The 23,114-nt window shown below is 42.1% G+C and overlaps 1 protein-coding gene and 1 pseudogene across 2 annotated transcripts in view; both read right to left on the reverse strand.

The window, feature by feature from the left end:
• C10H12orf56 (chromosome 10 C12orf56 homolog) overlaps nt 1–23,114 on the reverse strand; it is a 114,523-nt gene that overhangs the window by 52,838 nt on the left and 38,571 nt on the right. For both annotated transcript variants that reach the window (XM_023225140.2, XM_023225139.2), the window contains exon 3: nt 6,794–6,866. In XM_023225140.2, the coding sequence (XP_023080908.1) occupies nt 6,794–6,866 (73 nt within the window). The remainder of the gene's footprint in view (nt 1–6,793; nt 6,867–23,114) is intronic.
• Nucleotides 13,711–19,285, reverse strand: LOC111551262 (annotated as a pseudogene).

Raw genomic sequence — 23,114 nt, forward strand, 5'->3', positions numbered from 1 at the left:
TTTTTTGCCAAGACAGAGTCTTACTCTGTCACCCAGGCTGGAATGCAGTGGTGTGAGTAGCTTGGACTAGAGGGACATGCCACCAGCCCAGCTAATTGTTGCTTTTTTTTTTTTTTTTTTTTTTTTAAGAGATGGGGTTTCTCCATGTTGCTCAGGCTGGTCTTGAACTCCTGCGCTCAAACAGTCTACGCACCTTGGCCTCCCAAAGTGCTGGTATTACAGGCATAAGCCATCACACTCAGCTGCAAACATGAACTAAAAACCTCTTTTATTTTTCTAAATTGGAGGAAAACAATAGAACTCTCAAAGTATCCTAGAAATGAGGGGAATTACATGCTGAAATGAAGACTTCAGTCTGGGAGCATGTGGATCCCTATTCCTAGAACTGCCCCTCCCTCAATCCTTCCAATTACAGAGACCATGTTAAGAATTTCGCTCAGTGCCCTGCTACAAGGCAGAGCCCTCCCCCGAGAAGCTCATAAGTCACATTCTACAGGACAATATTGGAAATACACCAACTCTGCCCAAACCTGGTTTATTATTACACGGATTTAGAGCAAATCACATTCCCACAAGCCAATATTATGCAAGCCAGGCTAGGTTGCAAAGAATATGATTATTCATTCAACAAATATTAAGCTCCTAGTATGTACCAAGCACTGGGCCAACACTAGGAATATATCAGTGCGCAAGAATATCTAGGTCCCAGCTCTCATGGAGCTTGCATTCTAGTGGGAAGACAGACAGTAAGCAATGAACATGTAGTTATAACTTATGAAAGTGCAATGAAATCAGCAAAGCAGTCTGATAAAGAAAACCTGTGTGTGTTGACGGGTGGCATACTTCAAACTAGCTGATCAAGCAAGACCTCTCTGGGATGCAGACATTTAAGCTAAGATCTGAAGGACGAGAAAGAGTGAGCCATGTGAAAAGCAATGTTAAGAGGGGTAAGAAGTTCAAAGGTCTGAGCTGGAAAGAGTTTGCAGTGCTCTACTGAGATGAGTGAGAGAAGTAAGAGATCAAGCTGGAGTGGTAGGCAATGGCCAGGTCTTGCAGGGATGTCAAGACGTGGTAAAAGGTTTATTTGCTGTGCAATGGAATACCACTGAAAGGTTTTAAGCAAGAAAGGGACATTTGGAAAAGATCATTTTGGCTTTAAGGTGGATAATGGATTCAGGCAGAGGTAGACAGCTGCTGAGAATGGAGGTGGAGGGCGTAGTTACAGATGTTGCAGAAGTGATGAGAGATGATAGTGGGGTTTTGGCCGTGGAGATAGTTGATGGGTGAGTTAGAGACATATTATGAACTCAGGAGTTCCAATACTCCAGGGGAAGATTGATGTCGTTGTAGATTATTTAGGCCAGCAATTCTCAAACCTTGGTAGCTAGCTAACAGAATGATCTAGGTAGCTACCAAAAACAGACAACTGAACCCTGTCCCTAAAGCTGAGGATTCAACAGCCTGGAGTAGAGTCTAGGAGTCTGTACTCTCCAGGAGCCCTTGGGAGATACTTATATATGGCCAAAATAGAAATAAACATGGACTTTTCCCATTATTCCAAGTCAGCTTTATTTCCACACCCCAGAAGATCTAGGCTAAGTCCTCACATCGCCTAGTCAGCATATAATAAGAGTGTAGACTAATCTCAAAGCAGTAACACCACATTAAGCGGCAGCAGTGGAGCTGGGCATAGTGGCGCACGCCTGTAATCCCAGCTACCTAGGAGGTTGAGGCTTTAGTGAGCCATAATCTCACCACTGTACTCCAGCCTAGGCAGTCAGAACCTGTCTCAAAAAAGAAAAAAAAAAAGAAGAAGAAGAAAAGAAGCAGCAGCAATGAGTGTCCTAGACTCTAACTTTCTGGTAAGCAAATTCAAGCCCCTACAGTCTATTTAACTTTACATAGAAGGACTGCTGGGGGAAAACGAGATCTCATATTCAGTTGACTTCTCTAACTAACTTTGTATGGGATACTTAACTTTGTTAAGAAAGTTTTCTAAAAGTGTGTGGTTTTTGTCTTTGTGGAAAAGGCAGAATAGTACGCATACATGAATCTTTGATAATCGAGGTCCTTCTGAACTTCGGGATTATCTTCATTAATATAGTCTGGAAATGAAATTGACGAGTTGGCCTGAAACAGCAGGCTCCCAAAGGCAAAAGCCAAAAGAAGGGGAGACTTTAGTGCCCCCACTCCCTAGGATCTCCAATAGTCTTCCCCTGAGTGAGCCAGTACAAATAAATATCTATGCCACATAAAAGCAATGTATCTGTGCTTGTTAAGGAAAAAAGAGTTTCAATCTACCCCACACAAACATACAGTCTAGGTAAATGAATTCCCTAACCTCCCCTATTGCTGCCCCAAAGATCTTTTTTATGGAAATTCCAGAACCGTCACTGACTCCAGGAAGGATCTAACACCAGTCCAAATCCTCTTCTTTATATATGGGTATAAACCTAAAATTTTACTAGTTTTTTTCTGCCTCCAGCCAAGATGGAGTAATAGGGACCATATATACCCTCCCACCTGAAACAACCAAAAATTGGACAAAATATATGCAAAAATAGACTTCAGGACACTAGACACCAGGCAATAAAAGATAATGAGCCCTGGTAGATGGGAAATAATCAAGGTGAGACCTAATGATTGCCTCAGTTTACTGCCTTGAAAAAAGTCTCCCGGGCACAGTGTAGAGAGGAGGGGGGTGATACATACTGATTGTGGTAATGGTTTCATGGAGAGATAGATCTGATAAAACATATATGCACAGTTTATTGTGTGTCAATCATACCTCAGTAAAGCTGTTACAACAAAATTCTCCAAATAGAACTTCTTTCCTGGAGCTGCTGGCTTTCATGCCTGCTAAAATGGAAATCCCACCAAAGGAACAACCATTTTAAATCTGTATTATTAAATTATCACAATGTGCTGGGCACGGTGACTCACGCTGGTAATCCCAGCACTTGGGACCACTGCCAGCCGAGGCAGGTGGATTACAAGACCGGGAGTTCAAGACCAGCCTGATAAACAGGTGAAACCCCGTCTCTACCAAAAACACAAAAAAAGTAGCCGGGTGTGGTGGTGGGTGCCTGCAGTCCCAGCTACTTAGGAGGCTGAGGCAGGAGAATCGCTTGAACCCGGGAGGCAGAGGTTGTGGTGAGCCGAGATCGAGCCACTGCACTCCAGCCTAGGCGACAAAGCTAGACTCTGCCAAAGAAAGCAAGAGGGAGGGAGGGAGGGAGGGAGGGAGGGAGGGAGGGAAGGAAGGAAGGAAGGAAGGAAGGAAGGAAGGAAGGAAGGAAGGAAGGAAGGAAGGAATTATCACAATGTATTATCTGTAAAAACCCAAACATAAAATTTACAGGAAGAGCAAGGATGCTTGCTAGGTGGTGTGGTTTGAATATTTGTCTCCTCCAAAACTTACATTGAAGTTTAATCCCCAGTATAGCAGTATTGAGAGGTGGGGCCTTTAAGAGGTGACTGGGTAGTGAGGGCTCTGCCCTCATAAATGGATGAATCAATTCATGGACAAGTGGGTTAATGTGTTAATATGTTATCATGGGAATGGAACTGGCTTTATAAGAACAAGTAGACAGACAACTTGAGCTTGCACACCCAGTCCTCTCACCATGTGATGTCCTGCACAGCCTAGGAACTCTGCTGAGTGTCCCCACCAGCAAGAAGGCTCTCAGCACATACAACTCCTTGACCTTGGCCTGCTCAGTGTCCATAACTGTAAGAAATACATTATTTTCCTTATAAATTAACTAGTTTCAGGTATTCTGTTATATGCAACAGAAAACAGACTGAGATACTAGGAAAGGCTAGAGAGAGGACAGCACAGAGAACGGAGAAAGAGCACAGAATGGGAGAAATGGAAACAAATCTTGACCATTTGACAAGTGTGTTGAGAACTGGAAGTAGCCAGGTAGTTCCATGAAAATGCATGGTGACCATGGCACATATTTACCTATGTAACAAATCTGCACATCCTGCACATGTATCTCAGAACTTTACATAAATAAAGTAAAATTTTGTAAAAAGAAAATGTGTAGTGGTGTTTTTTAGTTGCCACAATAAATGGGGAGCATTACTGGCACTTAGTGGACAAAAGCCAGGGAAGCTGAAGTTTCACAGTGTGTGGCCCCATTCTGCACAAGTACAAATGGTACCACACAAATGCCAGCAGCACCCCTTGAGAAATCTGGTGAAAGGAATTCAGCTACACAGGCTGTTGGTTCCTTCTCCGATGCCAGCATTTTAAAGGGGTCTCAATGCCCATTTTTAAGCTATGGTTTGCAATGCTAAATAGAACACATTAGACAATTCTGTGTTGGTAAATTTTTTGATGTTTAGCTTCAAATATAATCAGACCCTCCAAAGCCTTGAGAACTCTGACAGGAACACTATAGCTAACTCCTTAACCTTGAACTTAAGCATCTTTAAGAAAATTAGTTACTGTGGCCACTGTCCAACAATTTTCTTATCCAGAATAATTGGCCCTAAGGTTAAAATTCTACAAAGCAAATTTGCAATGTGTTTAGGAAAAAGAAACTTCCTAAGAAGTTATAATAATAATGAAATTTCGGTTTGGAAGAGAACTCATAGGTCCTCTTGTTCAAACTGTGAGACAGGGTGAGAATGACAGAAAGGGCAGTGAGAAAAGGTCCCTCCCCAGCGAGCTAAGAAACACAGCATGGCCCACCATGGCTTTGTGAATATCCCCAGGTAGGATTTCACTTTTTCTGAACAGCATTTTGCAATGCTTTTCTAATCTGGATATTTCCCCTTGCTATGACCTGTCTTTCTAGGATCCAATTCATATTAATTTTCCCTATGTCTCTATATCCCTTGACTGGCAGCTCCCAGAATCCTACAATCCCCTCTTCCTTCTAATATCTAAATAGAGAAAGTGTGTAACAGTATCACACTTTGGCCGGGCACGGTGGCTCATGCCTGTAATCCAAGTGCTTTAGGAGGTCAAGGCGGACGAATCACGAGCTCAGGAGTTCGAGGTCTGCCTGGCCAACGTGGTGAAGCCCCATCTGTACTTAAAATACAAAAAGCAGCTGGGCGTGGTGGCGGGCACCTATAATCCCAGCTACTCGCGAGGCTGAGGCAGGAGAATCAGTTGAACCCGGGAGGCGGAGGCTGCAGTGAGCCGAAATCGAGCCACTGCACTCCACCCTGGGTGTCAGTCCAAGACTCCATCTCAAAAAAAAAAAAAAAGAAAGAAAAGAAAAAAAAAAACAGTATCACACTTTAACTTATGCAACTTTATGCAACTTAAGAAACTCCTTTTTTTTTTTTTTTGTCCAGGTGCGGTGGCTCATGCTGTAATCCCGACACTGGGAGGCTAAGGTGAGCAGATCACTTGAGGTCAAGAGTTCAGTATCAGCCTGGTCAACATGACAAAACCCCATCTCTAGTAAAAACACAAAAAATTAGACAGGCATGGTGGTGGGCGCCTGTGATCCCAGATACTCAGGAAGCTGAAGCAGGAAAATTGCTTGAACCTGGGAGGCAGATGTTGCAGTGAGCAGAGATCATACCACTGCACTCCAGCCTGGGTGACAGAGCGAGACTCAGTCTCAAAAAAACAAAAACAAACAAACAAAAAAAACCACGATTCCTTTTCCTCCTTTTTAAATTTACCTAGACTTCTTTCCCACCTTCCAGACTGAAATTTTCAACTGCCAGATGAACTTCTCCACCAGATAAGCCCACTAGGATCTCAAACTTAACCTATTTAAACCAGTACTTGAGCGTGATCCCTTCTGACATCCTTATTTCTTTGAAGAGCATCATTATTCAGTCACCCCAGCTGGAAACCACAGTAGTTTCTCTTTCCATCTCTCCTGTTTCAATCAAATGTTAGTACTGTGGATTCTGCCTATGAAATGTCTCTTCCATCCATCCCATTTTCTTTATTCTTGCTACCACTACCCCAGTTCACATTCTAATGACTTTCCACCAATCTCTGGTCTTTCCCCACTTCAATCCATTTTAAGCACAATCGTCGGATTATTTTTCTGTAGTAGTGGTTTTTATATCATTCTCATGGTCAAAACTTTCAATAGTTTTTCGTATCCTGTGAAACGAAATGTGAAGTCTTCATCTGGACTTTTAAGACCCTCCAAAGTATGGGCTCCATTTCATTTTCAGGTCCCATTTTCAATCCCACGGGGCTAACACATGTTCCATTTCTTTCCTGCCTGGATCTCCTCTTCCACTATTCCTCCAACTGCAGTGTTCCCATCTCCAGGCACCATATTCCTTTACCAAATGTCACCAGGCGTCTTGACGTCTCCCCACAACTGAATATCATCTGTCTCCTCTTTAAATCTCTTTGCAAATTGCTCATACTCATTCAGGACACTGCATATGTGGACTATGCATTTTCTTTATTTGTGCAAATGCTGTATATCTTGGTTAGAATCAGCTTCTCAAGGACAGGATCTATGACTTATTCATCTTTGTATCCATCATAGGGCCTAAACATAGTGTCCTACACAGAACCAGACTTCAACAGATGTTTTTAAATTTAATTTTAATGAATTATTTATCTGTATTGTGATATCTATATGTTCAGTAATATATAGAAAATTAGAAAAACTATACTATTTAACTGATTTGAATTGAGAAAAAGTTCTCTCAAAAATACTTTCTTCCTTATTGTGTACATAAGATTAACAGAAGCCATTAGTAGAGAAAAAAAAAAATTAAGAAAAACAAGTTGCAATGTAAAAATGTTTTGATTAGCAAGTTAAACACATACTCCAAGCAACAATCTCACCTGAGAGGAGATTCATTCAGACTTCTGGGCTCTTTGATTCTCCAAAAGGCAAGGCCATTCTTTTCTTCCTTGACTTAAAAAAAAATAGTTATTTGGTCATTAATTAAATAATTTGATTGAGATTATGATGAAGACCTAGTCACACATACTGATTGAATGACTGTTCATAAATCCTCACAAAAATTGTAAGTCCAAAATTGTAAGCTGGGTAGCATGATGGAGCAAAAAGAGCTTTGGCTTGACATGAACATGTCTTCGGACAAGCACAGTGGCTCACACCTGTAATACCAACATTTTAGGAGGCTGAAGTGGGAGGATCACTTGAGCTCATGAGTTCAAGACCAGCCAGGGCAACATAGTGAGATGTCATCTCTACAAAAAATAGAAATATTAACTGAGTGTGGTAGTGTGCACCCGTAGTCCCAGCTACTTGGGAGGCTGAGGATGGAGGATCGCTTGAGCCTAGGTGGTTGAGTGAGCTATGATCACACCACTGCACTCTAGCCTGGGTAACAGATCAAGACCCTGTCTCAAAAATAAAAAATAAAAATAAAATGTAAAAGGTAGGGCCTTTTTGGAAGTGATTAAGTCACTAGACCTCTGCCCTCATAAACAGGATTAGTACCCTTATAAAAGGTTGACGGGAGTGCCGCAGTCCCACTGCCCCTCCCATGATGTGAGGACAAAGGATTTCTTCCTTCTGCCATGTGAGGATGCAGCAAGAAGTTTCCATCTCTGAAGCAGAGAGCAGCCCTCACCAGACACTGAGTCTGCTAGTGACTAGATCTTGGACTTCCAGCCTCCAGAACTGTGAGAAATAAATTTCTGTTGTTTATAAATTACCTAGTCTAAGGCATTTTGTTATAGCCGGATAAGGTGTATAAGGTGGATAAGGTGCAGGATAAGACAGTAGTCCGCTGTTATTCTGTCTTTCCAACCTCTCCCTTTTTTGAAGAATTGCTCTCTTCCTAAAGTTACCATGAGGGTCCTCATCCTTAAATTAAAAAAAAAAAGACTTTGCTCCTTCTGTGAAACAAATGATGCTTAAGTTTCAGTGCCCCTGGCCAGGTGCGGTGGCTCACACTTGTAATTACAGCATTTTGGGAGGCTGAGGCAGATGGATCACTGGAGTTCGAGACCAGCCTGGCCAACATGGTGAAACCCAGTTTCTATTAAAAACATAAAAATAGCCAGGCGTGGTAGTGTGCGCCTGTAGTCCCAGCTACTCAGGAGGCTGAGACAGGAGAATCGCTTGAACCTGGGAGGCGGAGGTTGCAGTGACCCAAGATTGCACCACTGCACTTCAGCCTGGACAAAAGAGTGAGACTCTATCTCAAAACAAACAAAAAAATAAAGTTTCAGTGCCCCTCAGTGCATGAGTTCCTTCCAAAGTCTTAGGAGAGACCCTAAAACTGTGTTAACATGGCCAAATGTTTTTATAAGAATTGCAAAGAGAATGATCCACCTCTTCAACCACAACAATTTAAGACCACAGGCTCTTCTTCCCACTTTGATTTTTCTTCCATCTCACTTCCTCTCTTGAGAGTGGCTGTAGGCACTTTGTAGTTTCTTCTGTCCTGATTTCTTTGGAGTGCTGTGGGTATTGTATTTGTACAATGTAAAACAGATGTCTTAGTTATTTCAAAGGGAGCACTCTCCAAATTCTGTGAGTTTCAGTCCCCATAAAACCTAGATCCACTCCTGTCCTAGCCATAGCTGATGGGTCTAGAGGTGGACTGCTGACCCAGTCTGGGCCAATCAATGTCTTGCCCCGGATTTGTGACATTTGTTCTTGAGAGACAGGTCTAGAAGTTTTTAGAGCTGGCTGAACCCTAGGAGGAGGTCCTGGCCAGGCTGCTCAGGCCCTGGAACAGGCACCTGGGTTCCTGGTCTTCCACTATTTGGCTCTTTTGTTTCCCTTTTGATTCCCTAGGAGACTCCAAAATCTCCCAACAAATTCCCCTTGACATCAAGATAGGCAGAATCAGTTTTTTCTATTTGGAATTTAAGAAACTTTAAGACCCCAATCAACACAATCACTTGTAAAAGTAGGCATTTCACAAATAATGGTACTAAATGTGATGCAAATAATGCCTTTGTACATTGCTGGAATTAAGTGGAAGCACTTATGACTCATCAATCAGACAGGTTTGAGCCCATCTCCTGCTTCAGATCACAAATTACAGAATGTCTAGGAGGTAAACCATTTGGTCCTGGTGATACAGCAATACCAAGCCAGGGAGCGAGCAGCTTGGAGGAGAGCAGGAAATCTAGAGCACATCACTGCTGGCATGCTGGAAAGGAGGACGAGATCACCGAGGCTTATCTGTTAGGATGTTAGTGTTACCCGCACAATCATCCTGTAACAGTCTTAAGTTGTCTCTTAAACCTCATTCCATCCAATTCACTAAGCAAACTTGAATTCTCTCTTTTTTGTGCAAGGTCATTAAGAAGTTGAGAAAAAACAACTTTCGTCTTCACATCCCTGCCTCTTTCTATGTTGGCTTTATTTTATTTATTTATTTATTTTTATTTGTTTGTTTGTTTGTTTATTGAGACAGAGTCTCACTCTGTCACCCAGGCTGGAGTGCAGTGACACAATCTCAGTTCACTGTGGCCTCCGCCTCCTGGGCTCAAGCAATCCTCCCACCTCAGCCTCCTGAGTAGCTGAGATTACAGACGCCCACCACCATGCCCGGCTAATTTTTGTATTTTTAGTAGAGACAGGGTTTCACCACTTTGGCCAGGCTGGTCTCAAACTCCTGACCTCAAGTGATCCGCCCGGCTTGGCCTCCTAACGTGCTGGGATTCCAGGTGTGAGCCACCATGCCCGGCCTATGTTAGCTTTAAATTTCACTTTGTAACAATGGTCTGGAGAATTAGGATCATCTGTGCTCTCCACTCAGAAATAAAGTGTCGTTCAATCTGTTTCTGTACTTGGTGGAAAGTCTGGTCTCCCAGACACCAAGGACCAGAGTCTGGCAGGTGTAAGGCAATAATGACGAGAGAGCCTGAGTGCAGAGTCATCTGCTGTATTCTCTGGTGTGCATGTAGCAGTTGACACCCTTCTTCAGTGGCCTGGTTATGAATTCCTTCAGTCATTTAGCACAATGCATATCTTATGGAATGCTTGGTAGTACGGGCCAGCTGAGGAACATTTTTTAGAAGGGACACTACAAGAATAAGACATCTGCTTTCTCTATTGCAAGAGGTTCAATTACATTCATAAAGTCCCATTCCTGTGGGGAAGATTGTCAAGCTTTCATATGTAAAAACTATCCATGAAACCTGAGAGGCTCATCAGTTTCTTGTTCTTTTACTTTTGCCCCACATCACTGGTTTTAGAAAATCTCTAGGTTTTACATTTATTTTTAAAAATTACACACACATACATACAGTTGTCCCTCAGTATCCATGGAAAATTGGTTCTAGGATCTCCCCTGGAAACCAAAATCTGCTCAAGTGCCTGACAGAAAATGGTATAGTATTTTCATACAACCTATGCATACCCTCCCATATACTTTCAATAATCTCTAGATTATTTATAATACTAACTACAACAAAAAATGTCATGTGCATAGTTATACTGTATTGTTTAGGGAATAATGACAAGAAAAAGGTCTGTACATGTATGGCACAGATTCAATTCTTTTTTAGTATGATTTCTGTCTTCTGTTGGCTGAATCTATGAATGTGGAACTCACGAATATGGAAAGCCAATATTCACCGCAGCTCTAGAATAATAGAAAAGACATTTTACAAAGGCTTTTATGGTATTACTAAACTTTGGTTCAGTTTAGATTTTGTTAAACTATGTTTCAATCTGGTTGGGGATTTGTCTATTTAATTTTATGTCAATATTTCAAAACATACCACTAAAGCCTGTAAGGTCTTTTCTGTTTTTCTAGAGCTGCAGTGAATATTTGAAAACACTAGTTACCTGTGTCTATTTAAATGTAAACTTAAATTCAGTTATTCAGCAGCACTAGCCACATTTGAAAAGCCCAGTGGCCACAGGTGGCCAATAGCTACTGTATTAGACATGATTAGACAAGATATGGAACATCTCCATCGTTGCCAAAAGTTCTGTTGGGTAATGCTGTTTTAGAATGTACCTGAAACCGAAACTAAGTGGTTAATAAACCAATCCATTCAAGAGCTTTTGTGGCCAGGCGAGTGGCTCATGCTTATAATCCCAGCACTTTGGGAGGCCAAGGCGGGTGGATCACCTGAGGTCAGGAGTTCGAGACCAGCCTGGCCAACATAGAGAAACTCCGTCTCTATTAAAACTACAAAAATTAGCCAGGTATGGTGGCAGGCATCTGTAATCAGGCATCTGAGATCAGCCTTGGCAATTCAAAGTGCTAATTGTGGCCCATATAAGAACATATGTATACTAAAAAGAAAAGCACCTTTTCCTCTATATATTCAGAAAAGTGGGGTCTACTTAGGAATCCTGTTAAAAATGTGATAATTTAAACTAAGTATTTTTACTAGAAATGATTTCCAATGTTGAGCTTGCTTTGTTCAGATGACCGAGTTGATTGGACCATGGGCACCTGTATCACATGACAAAAATATCCCCTAGGCTTTTTTACCCAAGAGGTTTGGAGTTAGTCCTAATAATCACCTTTATTTAAGTGCTCAGTAGTTATCGGGTGCCGCTGCTCTAGGCATGACATCATCATTAGTAACATATTAAAGATTCTAGCAATGACTATTGTCAAATAGATGGTCGGGTAGGTTTGGGCCTGTCTCTTGCTTTAGGATACATATTGCAGAATGTCTCTGAGGTGAACCACTGGGGCGCTAAATATATAGCAATACCTGACTCAGGGAACAAGCAGCTGGAAGAACAGAAAACATACAGCATCACTGTTGACATAATGGAAAAGGGGAGTGTTTTCTATCTTGTAATGTAGCTGGGGCTCCTTGTGACAGTGGCAGTTTTGTGTTGTCAAAAGCCCCCACACCCAAGTGTCAGATGGTACTTTTGGGAATGAAAGTAGAGAACAGGTGGGGGCAAGTGTTATTCTATGAATAGCCTTGCACATCAGCACAGGACAAACTCTTCACTAATTTTAATAACACTTGCAAAGTTTCTAGGAATTTAAATGTCATCAAACTTCGATCTGTTTTACTACATTATTTTTCTATGTGTTTTTATTTTCCTATACATGTTGAAGGAAAAAAAAAAAGCCAAGAATAATTATGCTTGTGGACAAGGATAAATATGCATTTAAGGCAACCAACACCAGTTAGATACCCTAATTAGTGTGACAGGAGACCTGGTGAGCAACCAGGGATTTGATAAACCTGCTAATAACAAATTCTACAGTTTCCATGCCACAGTGTGTCAGCATGGAAAGGTGCTCATCCATGAAAGTGTAAAAATACCACACAGTTTTCTCACACATCGTAGCTCTGAGTCCGACTTAGAATACAGTCTAGTGGACAATGAATGGGCTGAATGGGCAGGCCTAGCTACACAAGCTGGATGCCAGAAGCAGAAGGGCCTATCCACCTCCTCGGACCTTCATCCTTCCCTTCTCCCTCTGCTAAAGATTCAATCTTAAGGGCTGACTTCAATAAGTCAGCTCACCGCCCCCCCCCAAGCTGTGTACCCTGCCCTGCCCACCTTATTTCATGTAATGCAACAACTCTGTGAAGCTAGTAATGGAGATGAGGAATCTAAGACTCACAAAGTTTAAGTGATCTGCTGAAGGTCACACATCTAGGAAATGCGAGAAACCGAATTCGAACCTGGGCTTAGCGAAATGCAAAGTCTATGTTCTTCTTCTATGCTTTTCATCAACTCCCAATTATAGGGACAGATACCTCAAAAAGACTAATATATCAATATATCTATATAAATGTAGATATACAGATATGTCTGAGCTGTTTTTACTCATTTCGGACACCAAGTGTGCGATTTTTTTTTCTTTCACCCAAAGCCAATTCTCTGATTCTCTAGATACCAACGGGGAGTACTACAATTCAATTCCATTCTGCCATTCACTACTTGGCAGTAGCACAGACCCCACAGGTTAAAGGCTCAGTCCCACAAGACTGCCCTAACTTCAGATGCCAGTTGCAACTCCCAGGTTTCTACCTGTATTTCTGACCAACCAGCTATAAATCAGGGGCTCCCCATGAAGTGAACCAGAACATGCCACCCAAAATATGCCACTTTGGCATATTGGTTATTTTGACCTGAAGGTGCTTGAGAGATACCAGAGGTAGGAAGGGCTCTCAGAGCTCTCTGATCTACACCTTTCTACCTTAAAACAGGACATAGACCAGGCACAGTGCCTCATGCCTGTAATGCTAGCACTTTGGAAGGCTGAGGCAGGTGGATGATTTGAGGCCAGCAGTTTGAGACTAGCCTGGCCAACATGACAAAAACCCAACTCTACTAAAAATACAAAAATTAGCCATGTGTGGTAGTGCGTGCCTGTAATCCCAGCTGCTCAGGAGGCTGAGGCACAAGAATCACTTGAACCTGAGGAATGGAGGTTGCAGTGAGCTGAGATCACACCACTGTGCTCCAGCCTGGGTGACAGAGCAAAATTCTGTAAAAAAAAGAAAAAAGAAAAAAAAAAAAAAACACCAGGACATAAATTTCCCATGAGAAATGCAACCTCTTTATACCAGGAAGAGGAGAAATTCTTTTTTTTTTTTTTTTTTTTTTTTTACTTTCGGATGAACTGGAGGTGAGTCCTGGTCATATTACACAAAGCTTTCCACCATTGTGAACAATTAGGCAAGGCATTGGTGACAAAGGGGCATCACTGATAAATACAGAGCAATACTGGGGCAGTAAAGAGGAAGTTACAGAGACATTTGTATTTCTTCAAATATCAGAAGCTTCCACATCACAGCAGGAGAGCTGAGGATGAGCTCCACCTCCCGAAGGCTTAGTCCAAAAACTTCCTGTTGGCATTTGCCCTAAACAAGCACCCCCCGACTTCTGGCATCATCTGCTGGACTATGAGATCCAGCCGGTTTCCAGGGTATTGGAAACCTTTATTTTACGATCCCCATTATATATCTCAACTCCACCAGCTACATCCGCTGGCAGGTAGGACTCCTGGTCAATTTGGACATCAACATCTTTTTTGCTGGCAATTTTGTACATAGGGATTACCTTTTGCATCGCAGCCTTTACCAGAGAGAAATCTTGTTTCCTGCAACAATGAATCATTCGGGGCTCCGGCAACTGGTACAAACCTGTGATAAGGTCATCTCGCTCTGAGGACTTTGAGTCTTGCTTGATTCATCAAATTGGACATCTGAATTTTCTTCTGCTGCTCAATCTGTTTCTCTTTCTTCTCATAATATTCCATAATCTTTAGTCTTTGGGCTTGCATGAGCCAATCTTTGTCTATGTTGAACTCTTCTTCTACCTTTGCATCTATTCCTTCTGCTTTCTCATTGGCTTCTTGTTCAACGAAAGCCATCATATGCTTTACCTGCTTTTGCACATCAGCATTGCTGAGAGCGATGGTGAGAGCAATGTTAGGTCGGTGAGCAACAGGCTCAAGTTTAGGTTTGAAGGGTGAGGTGGGAGGAATGGACAGAGGAAACCCCTGCACAAATCTTGGTTTCCTTTACTTTTTGAGAGCATTCTTGTCAACAGAAGTGAGGCATGGACACTGAGATGAATCTGTACAAACACTAAAATAAGTCTTATCTTCCATTAATTTTCACCATATATTTCCTTGTTATTTTCCCACAGTTCACTGTGCATAGCCCAAGACCCTTTGCCTTGTCTTGTCACAGCTGTACAATTTATCATTCTTTGTTAACATGGTATGTAAGCGCACAGGCCTGTCAGCTTCTTTGGGTCTTCATTTCTCTTCTATTAAGGTTCCCCTGTCGTGTAAAAGTGTTAATGTCAAATAAAATGTGTATCCTTATCTCCTGTTAACCTGCCTTTTCTCAGTTTAATCCTTAGGTACAGCCACAAAACCTAAGAAGGCAGAGGAAAAGTTTTTCCTCCCCTTTACCACAAGCACCTCCTTGGGTTTAATAATTTGCAAGAACAGCTCACAAAACTCAGGAAAGTGCTTCACTTACCATTACCAGTTTGTTATAAAGGATTATCTTCAGGAATAGCCAAATGGAAGAGATGCATTGAGCAGGGCATCAGGGGAGGGAGGGGTGCAAAGCCTCCATGCCCTCTCCTGGCACCACTGTCCCAAGAACTTAATGTGGTCACCAACTTGGGAGCTCTCCAAACCCCATCAGTTAAGGGTTTTTTTAGTTTTTGTTTGTTTGTTTGTTTTTCAGACAGGGTCTTCCTCTGTCACCCAGGCTGGAGTACAGTGGTGTGATCATGGTTCAGTATAGCCTCAACCTCCCAGCTTTGAGTGATTCTCCCACCTCAGCCTCCTGAGTAGCTGGGACTACAGGTGTGCATCACCACACCCAGCTAATTTTTGTATTTTTTGAAGAGACAGGGTTTTGCCCTGTTTCCCAGGCTGGTCTCAAACTCCTGTCTTAAGTGATTGTCCCCACTTAGCCTCTCAAAGTGCTGGAATTACAAGTGTGAGCCACCACACTTGTATTAGTCAGTGTTCTCTAGAGGGACAGAATTAATGGAATAAATATAGAGAGCCCAATGTGTCCAGGTGGATATGAAAACTTCCAGTTCTACCTATATGATAACTTCCATATATAGAAGTTTATTAAGTATTAACTCACACGGTCACGAGGTCCCACAATAGGCTGTCTACAGGCTGAAGAGCAAGGAGAGCCAGTCCAAGTTCCAAAACTGAAGAACTTGGAGTCTAATGTTTGAGAGCAGGAAGCGTCCAGCACAGGAGAAAGATGTAGGCTGGGAGGCTAGACCAATCTCTGTTTTCACATTTTTCTGCCTGCTTATATTCTAGCTCACTGGCAGATGATTAGATTGTGCCCAACCGGAATAAGGCAGGTCTGCCCTTCCCAGCCCACTGACTCAAATGCTAATTTCCTCTGGCAACACCCTCACAGAGACACCCAGGATCAATACTTTCTATCCTTCAATCCAATGAAGTTGACACTCAGTATTAACCATCACAAGTCCACCCCTTGTCAACCTGAACCCATACACATCTCCTGAGATCATACAAATCTTCAAATAAGGACAATAATAAGGTCATAATTATGCCTAGCATAATACAACTATCCTTTGCACAACTGGAAATGCAACAATCCCCAACCCAAATACTATTTCATAAAGTTAACAATACCTAAATGCTGATGAGAAGTAAATAAATCTTATGTCATATGCTAAAGGAAAAAGGAAATTAAATTAAAGTATTTTCTTAGTACAAGTATATACATGCACAAACATGTTTTTAATGAAAGAAGGAGGAAATACTCATGACAACTACAGTCCTTGTTTCTGCAGCTGGTCACGTTGTCATAGCTGGTATTGATGACTACCTTCTTCTACTACCCATTCTGTATTATTTTTGCCTTTAGCAAGCACCTCAGCAGGTCATGGTTTTTTTCCTGGTGGAGTGACCCAAACCTTCATTCACGAAGGGTCTGGGTCATTTGTAGTCCTGCCTGAATTGGGCTGTTGTAGTTTCTCACTGACTTCAATCAAAGGGCATGGTAACACTAAGAGACGCCCTAATGGATCTCCTGTGTTCCATGCATACTCTTCCTTAACTCCATTGTGGAGTAGTAGAATGATTTCAGTAGTAGACCTAGACTTGATAGTCTAGGTCAATCACCCCAGCCAACACTGTAACTGCCTTCTTGGCCTGTTGACTTAAAGGTAGGAGGAGCCCATGGACAGGAATGGAGAAAAATGCATTTGCCAAATCAATGGCTGCATACCAGGTACCAGGAGGTGTATTAATTTGCTCAAGCAATGAAAACACATCTGGTACAGCAGCTGCACTTGGAGTCACCACTTGGTTAAGCTTACGATAATCCACTGTCATTCTGCAGGATCCATCTGTCTTCTGCACAGGCCAAATGGGAGACAGCTGAACAAGGATGTGGTGGGAATCACCACCCCTGCGTCTTTCGAGTCCTTGATAGTAGCACTAATCTCCATGATCCCTCCAGGGATGCAATACTGTTTTTGATTTACTATTCTTCTAGGAAGAGGCAGCTCTAATGGTTTCCATTTGGTCTTTCCCACCATAATAGCCCTCATTCTACCAGCCAATGTGGGGGTTCTGCCAGCCGCTAAGTATGTCTATGCCAATTATACATTCTGGCACTGGGGAAATGACCATAGGATGAGTTCGGAGACCCACTGGACCCACTGTAACTAAAACTCCATTAATTACTTGACCTCCATAAGCCCCTACTTTAACTGGAGGACCACAATGATGTTTTGGGTACCCTGGAATCAACGTCAGCTAAGAGCCAGTGTCCAGTAGTCCCCTAAATGTCTGATCATTTCCCTTTCCCAAATGCACAGTTACCCTGCTAAAAGGCTACACAGTTACCCTGCTAAAAGGTCTCCTGGGGGAATGGTGAGAGAAAGATTCACTGCATAAATTGTTCGTAATGTAGTGGGGTCCTTCCTTAAGGGGACATGGCCTCCCCTTCATTCAAGGGGTTCTGGATCTGTAAAGTGACTCAAATCTGGAAATTGATTGAGGGGCCATGATTCTCTGTTTTCATAATTCAAATTAGTCTTTTTTTCCATTTGGCCTAGAAGTTTTCTGCTTATATAAATTCAGTAAGAATGCAGTAGGCTTCCTATCAACTCATTTTCTAAGAACACTGTGATTAATTAGCCAATACCACAGCTCTATGTAAGTCAGACTATTCTGATTGCTGCTTTGCCTCTGCTGTCCATTATGGTAGCTATGCATACCTTGCCTTTGACAGTTGAGTGCTGCCACTTGGCCACTGCCACCTCGGGATCCAATTATTCCCATTGTATTTAAATTTTGTAGTTGAGTGACTGCGGTTCCCACCATTAGATCTGACATACAGAGAAGAGCAATTACAGGGCTCTTCAAAGATGCGAGTGCTGCCCTCACAAATCTATTTTGCAAGGCATTAGTCAAGGATATATCTTCTGGACCCTCCCAGCTGGGATGAGTAGGTCTAAAATGACTAATCCACTCCACCATCCCAATCTCCCTAAGCCTTTGGATCCCTTCTCCTACATTAAATCAAGGGAGATCAGGCATTTCCAGCTCACTCACATTGGGCCATCTTTTAAACCATATTTCAGCAAACCAAGCAAATAAACTATTAGAACCTTTTTTAACTTCCCAAGCTGCAACATTAAATGCAGAGTCCCTACTTAGTGGGCCCAAATCGATAAACTCAGCCTGATCCAACTCTACATTCCTTCCACCATTATCCCACACCCTTAATATCCATTCCCATGTCTGTTGTCCAGATTTTTGTTTAAATAAATTAGAAAATTCATGAGGCTCTTTTCGAATGTAGCACACCTCCTCATGGGTCATACTCTCAACCTCATCTCATTAGCATGTGTTCTATTGTTGAAAGGAGCTTGTTATGAATAACAAACAATGTTCTTATCACTCAGGAAATTCTAAATTCTAAATGTTTCAGAAGCTCTGTGTGAGGAACTAGGCACAAGGACCAAATATATATTCTTTATTGTTTCGCCATATATATATATATGTAAAATGAAGGCCTGGCATGGTGGCTCACACTTATAATCTCAGCACTTTGGGAGGCCAAGATGGGAGAAATGCTTGAGCATAGGAGTTTGAGACCAGCCTGGGCAACAAAGCAAGACATTGTCTCTACAAAAAATAAAAGTAAAAAAAATTAGCCAGCTGTGATGGCCTATACTCGCAGTCCTAGCTATTCAGGAGGCTGAGGTGGGAGAATCACTTGAGACAGGGGAAGTCAAGTCTTCAGTGAGCTGTAATTGTGCCACTGCACTCCAGCCTGGATGACAGAGTGAGATCCTGTCTCTAAAAATATAAAGCTGGGCTCAGTAGCTCACGCCTGTAAGTAATCCCAGCACTCTGGGAGGCAGAGGCAGGTGGATTGCTTGAACCCAGAAGTCTGAGACCAGTGGGAAACATGGTGAAACCTTGTCTCTACAAAAAAAACTAGCCAGGTATGGTGGCACATACCTGTAGTCCCAGCTACTTGAGGGGCTGGGGCACAAGGACTGCTTGAGCCCAGGAGGTTGAGGCTGCAGTGAGCTGAGATCGCACCACTGCACGCCAGCCAGGGTGACAGAGCAAGACCATGTTTCGAAACAAACAAACTAACAAAAATAAAATAGACCATGAAAATAAACAGCGTATTACTGAGCTATACATAATATACTACTTTTATCCATTTGTCCTTGGATTTGTAAAAGTCTTCACACAAAAAGCTTAGAAAGAGCCCAAAATGTGAAACATGAAGGCGGGGCAGTACCAGCAGAGCCAGGTGAGTACCAGCATCTCTGAATCCTCATCCTCCCATTCTCTTCTAGATCTCCTTGGGCAAAGTAGAGAAATCACTTACATCAGATGCTGAGCTCTCTATGAACATGATCTAAAGGTGACTGTTCATCTTTTCATCTAGGTGTGTATCCCAGGTCTTAGGTGGTGAAAAAGATTATCTCCTTAACCAAACTCTGCTCAGACTCCCCTGAATTTCTCAAGTAGTCCTTGAGCTTTGGACTTCCATGTTCTTCTCTGTATTGTCCAATTTCAGCAAGAATCCTGATAAGTTGGTTTAGCCAGAATCCCCCATCCTTCATGTATCATCATTCTTTACATCTGATCAGCTTCCTTATCCTCCACCACCCCCCAGGTGATGTCTAATTATCCTGGCCTGTCTTCAGCAAGAATCCTGTTAGGTCCATTTAGCCAGAATTCCATGCCACTCTTGATGTTTCCTTTTAGTAATTTTCTACCCACTGACTCCACCCTTTGGCTATAAAATTCCTTTTTTTTTAAGCATCTACATGTAAGCCAAAAATAAAATTATTTAGCCCCAGCCATCTGAATGGACCCCTACTGTTGGCCAAGGGCATTCCAGAGTTAACCTGAAATACTAGGTCACACCATGCTAGGAAGTGGAGGTCAGACATGACTTATTATACTTCTCTCACTTTTGGAATTCAGGAAAAGCCAACAAGCATTAGCATCAATGTAGACCTTAAGTCTGGTAAGAAACATTTACAGTCTGTTCTCTCTGAAGCCTGCTACTTGAAAGCTTCATCTGCATGATAAAACCTTGGTCTATAAAACCCCTTATTATAATCCAGACATACATTCCTTTCTATGGATAGTAACTCTTTCAGTGAATTGCCAATCAGAAAAAGTTTAAATCAACCTACTACCAGGAAGCCTGCTTCACCCCACCATCGAGTTTTCCCCCCCTTCCAGATTGAACCACTGTAAATATTGCATGTATTGACTGCTGTATTAGATCTCCCTAAACTGTATAAAATCAACCTGCGCACTGATCACCCTGGGCACATGTCATCAGGTCCTTCTGAAGCTGTGTCATGGGCACATTCTTATCCTTGGCAAAATAAACTTTCATTAAAATCTGTGGATGTTAATAAGATTATTAAAATTAAATAAGAACTGACCAAATGGGGTCCAGATTCTAACATTCTTTTTTGTTTTCAATAGGAAGATGGCTGTCATCTCTTTATTAACGTGTTAGCAAAGCTTGGTTAATAGGCACTTTCCTCCCAGGTCATATTAGTAAGTATTTACTTAAGAGCACAAACCATGAATCTTCCCAGAATGTGGACAAGTATTTTGCAGTCATGAGCTATGATATTCTCTTAGATTTCTGACCCATTTCTCCTAAGCTGCTGCAGGCTACAGTCTGCTTTTTTTTCATATATATGAGTCTGGTGGTGGCTCATGTCTGTAATCCCAGGACTTTGGGAGGCCAAGGCAGAAAGACTGCTTGAGGCCGGAGTTTGAGACCAGCCTGGGCAACATAGTGAGTCCCCGTCTCTACAAAAAATTTAAAACTTAGGCAGATGTGGTGGTGCACACCTGTAGTCTCAGCTGCTTGCGGGGACTGAGGTGGGAGGATCACCTGAGTCTGGGAGGACCAGGCTGCATGAGCTAAGATCTCACCACTGCACTCCAGCCTGGGCAACAAATTAAGACGCTGTCTGAAAAACAAAATATCTATATCTATACTTCTATCTATATCTATCTAGTTACTTTATTTTTTTTGAGATGGAGTATCACTCTGTCTTGCCCAGGCTGGAGTGCAGTAGCACGATCTCAGTTCACTGCAGCCTCCACCCACTGGGTTCAAGCAATTCTCCTGCCTCAGCCTCCCAAGGAACTGGGACTACAGGTGTGTGCCACCACGCCCAACTAATTTTTTTGTATTTTTAGTAGAGATGGCATTTTACCATATTGGCGAGGCTGGTCTTGAACTCCTAACCTCAAGTGGTCTACCCACCTCAGCCTCCCAAAGTGCTGGGATTACAGGTGTGAGCCACCCATGCCCAGCCTAGTAACTTTTTTTTTTTTTTTTTTGAGACAGAGTCTTGCTCTGTCACCCAGGCTGGAGTACAATGGCGTGATCTCGGCTCACTGCAACCTACACCTTCTGGGTTCAAGCAATTCTCCTGCCTCAGTCTCCTGAGTAGCTGGGATTACAGGTGCACGCCACCACACCTGGCTAATTTTTGTATTTTTAGTAGAGATGAGGTTTCACCATATTGGTCAGGCTGGTCTCGAACTCCTGACTTCATGATCCACCCTCCTAAGCCTCCCAAAGTTCTGGGATTACAGGCGTGAGCCACTGTACCTAGCCTGACTTCCCTGTTTTTTTAGAGACAGAGTCTCACTCTGTCCCCCAGACTGGATCTTCTTCTACCTGTCTGTCTAGTTATACATGTGTTGTGTGTGTGATGTCTATAAAAAGAGATCTAATGAATTGACTTAAGGAAGGATAAGCACTTGGATCAAATACGTTTTAAAGGGAAGACAAAAGCTGTGGTACCTTTTAGTTCACATAACTTTAATCTTTGAGAAGTAAAAACAGTCTTAAAGATTATTGGTAAAATGCAGAAGTCATCAAAACGTAAATTTTTGCCTAGGGTTAAAGGATTGTTTTGAATCAGATAAGATAAACCTAAAGGTTTAAACGAGTTGTGGAATGATTATAAGAATTAATCTTGCAAAAGAAATTCTGTGTGTGAACAGACTGACTAAATTTGAAAGGGTATTACATGGACTGGGCATGGTGGCTCATGCCTGTAATCCCAGTACTTTGGGAGGCCAAGACAAGCAGATCACCTGAGGACAGGAGTTCTAGATCAGCCTGGTCAACATGGCAAAATCCCATCTCTACTAAAAATAAAATATGAGTCAAGTGTGGTGGTACATGCCTGTAATCCAAGCTACTCAGGAGGCTGAAGCGGGAGAATTGCTTGAACCCGGGAGGCGGAAGTTGCAGTGAGCTGAGATCGTGCTGTTCCACTCCAACCTAGGCAACAGAGCAAGACTCCATATCCAAAAAAAAGGGAGGGGGGTGTTATATGGTTTTTCTGCAAATTGAGAATTAAAATAAAAGCACAACAAGGTACTCTTAAGGCACTAATCTGCTCTTCAGCAAAATTCGTAAAGGGTTATAAAAGGTTTCTGCTTTTTAAAAAATTTCCAAGTCATCATTTTGGCTAAATAAATAAGGTAATCTGGTATTCTCTTTCATAACATCAAGTGCTTTAAGCCTCTAATATATTTAACAGTCTTCTCCAAATCAAACTTTAGTTTCAAAATTGTCCTTCTTGATGGCTAGTTTTTGGATGCTACAGACGGCCCCTGGGGCATACAGAAGACAGGTAAACAGGATTACCTTATATGTTTAGGTACATGGGATTGCCAAAATGATGTTTAATCTTCCTCAGGTTATATTTTAGGGAATAATATTAATATATGTTCCAAAATTTATGGGATTTCTAAAATTCTAATGTCTGACTATAGGCTAGCAATCACAATTAAGGTTGTTATGTTAAGTTTTTTGTCTTGTCTTGATCCTCTTCAAAGGATGGTTTATAATCAGCTATAGAACTTTGACACGTGCTCTAAGATGCAGGTTTCTGATAACTTTTGAGATTGTGACATTGGAATAAAAGAAAAACGTAAGGACTCATGAAGAGCTGAATTGTTCACAAATATCAAGCAAAACAAGAATGGACTGAACTAATAGAAAACTGAGTAAGTTTTTTTTTTCTTTTTTGAGACAGAGCCTTGCTCTGCTGCCCAGGCTGGAGTGCAATGGTGTGATCTCAGCTCACTGCAACCTCTGCCTCCCAGGTTCAAATGATTCTCCTGCTGTCACAATCTATACATCTGACAAAGGACTAATATCCAGACTCTATTACAAACTC

Source organism: Piliocolobus tephrosceles, chromosome 10, assembly GCF_002776525.5.
Source record: "Piliocolobus tephrosceles isolate RC106 chromosome 10, ASM277652v3, whole genome shotgun sequence".
In the NCBI taxonomy this organism is placed as follows: Eukaryota; Metazoa; Chordata; class Mammalia; order Primates; family Cercopithecidae; genus Piliocolobus; species Piliocolobus tephrosceles.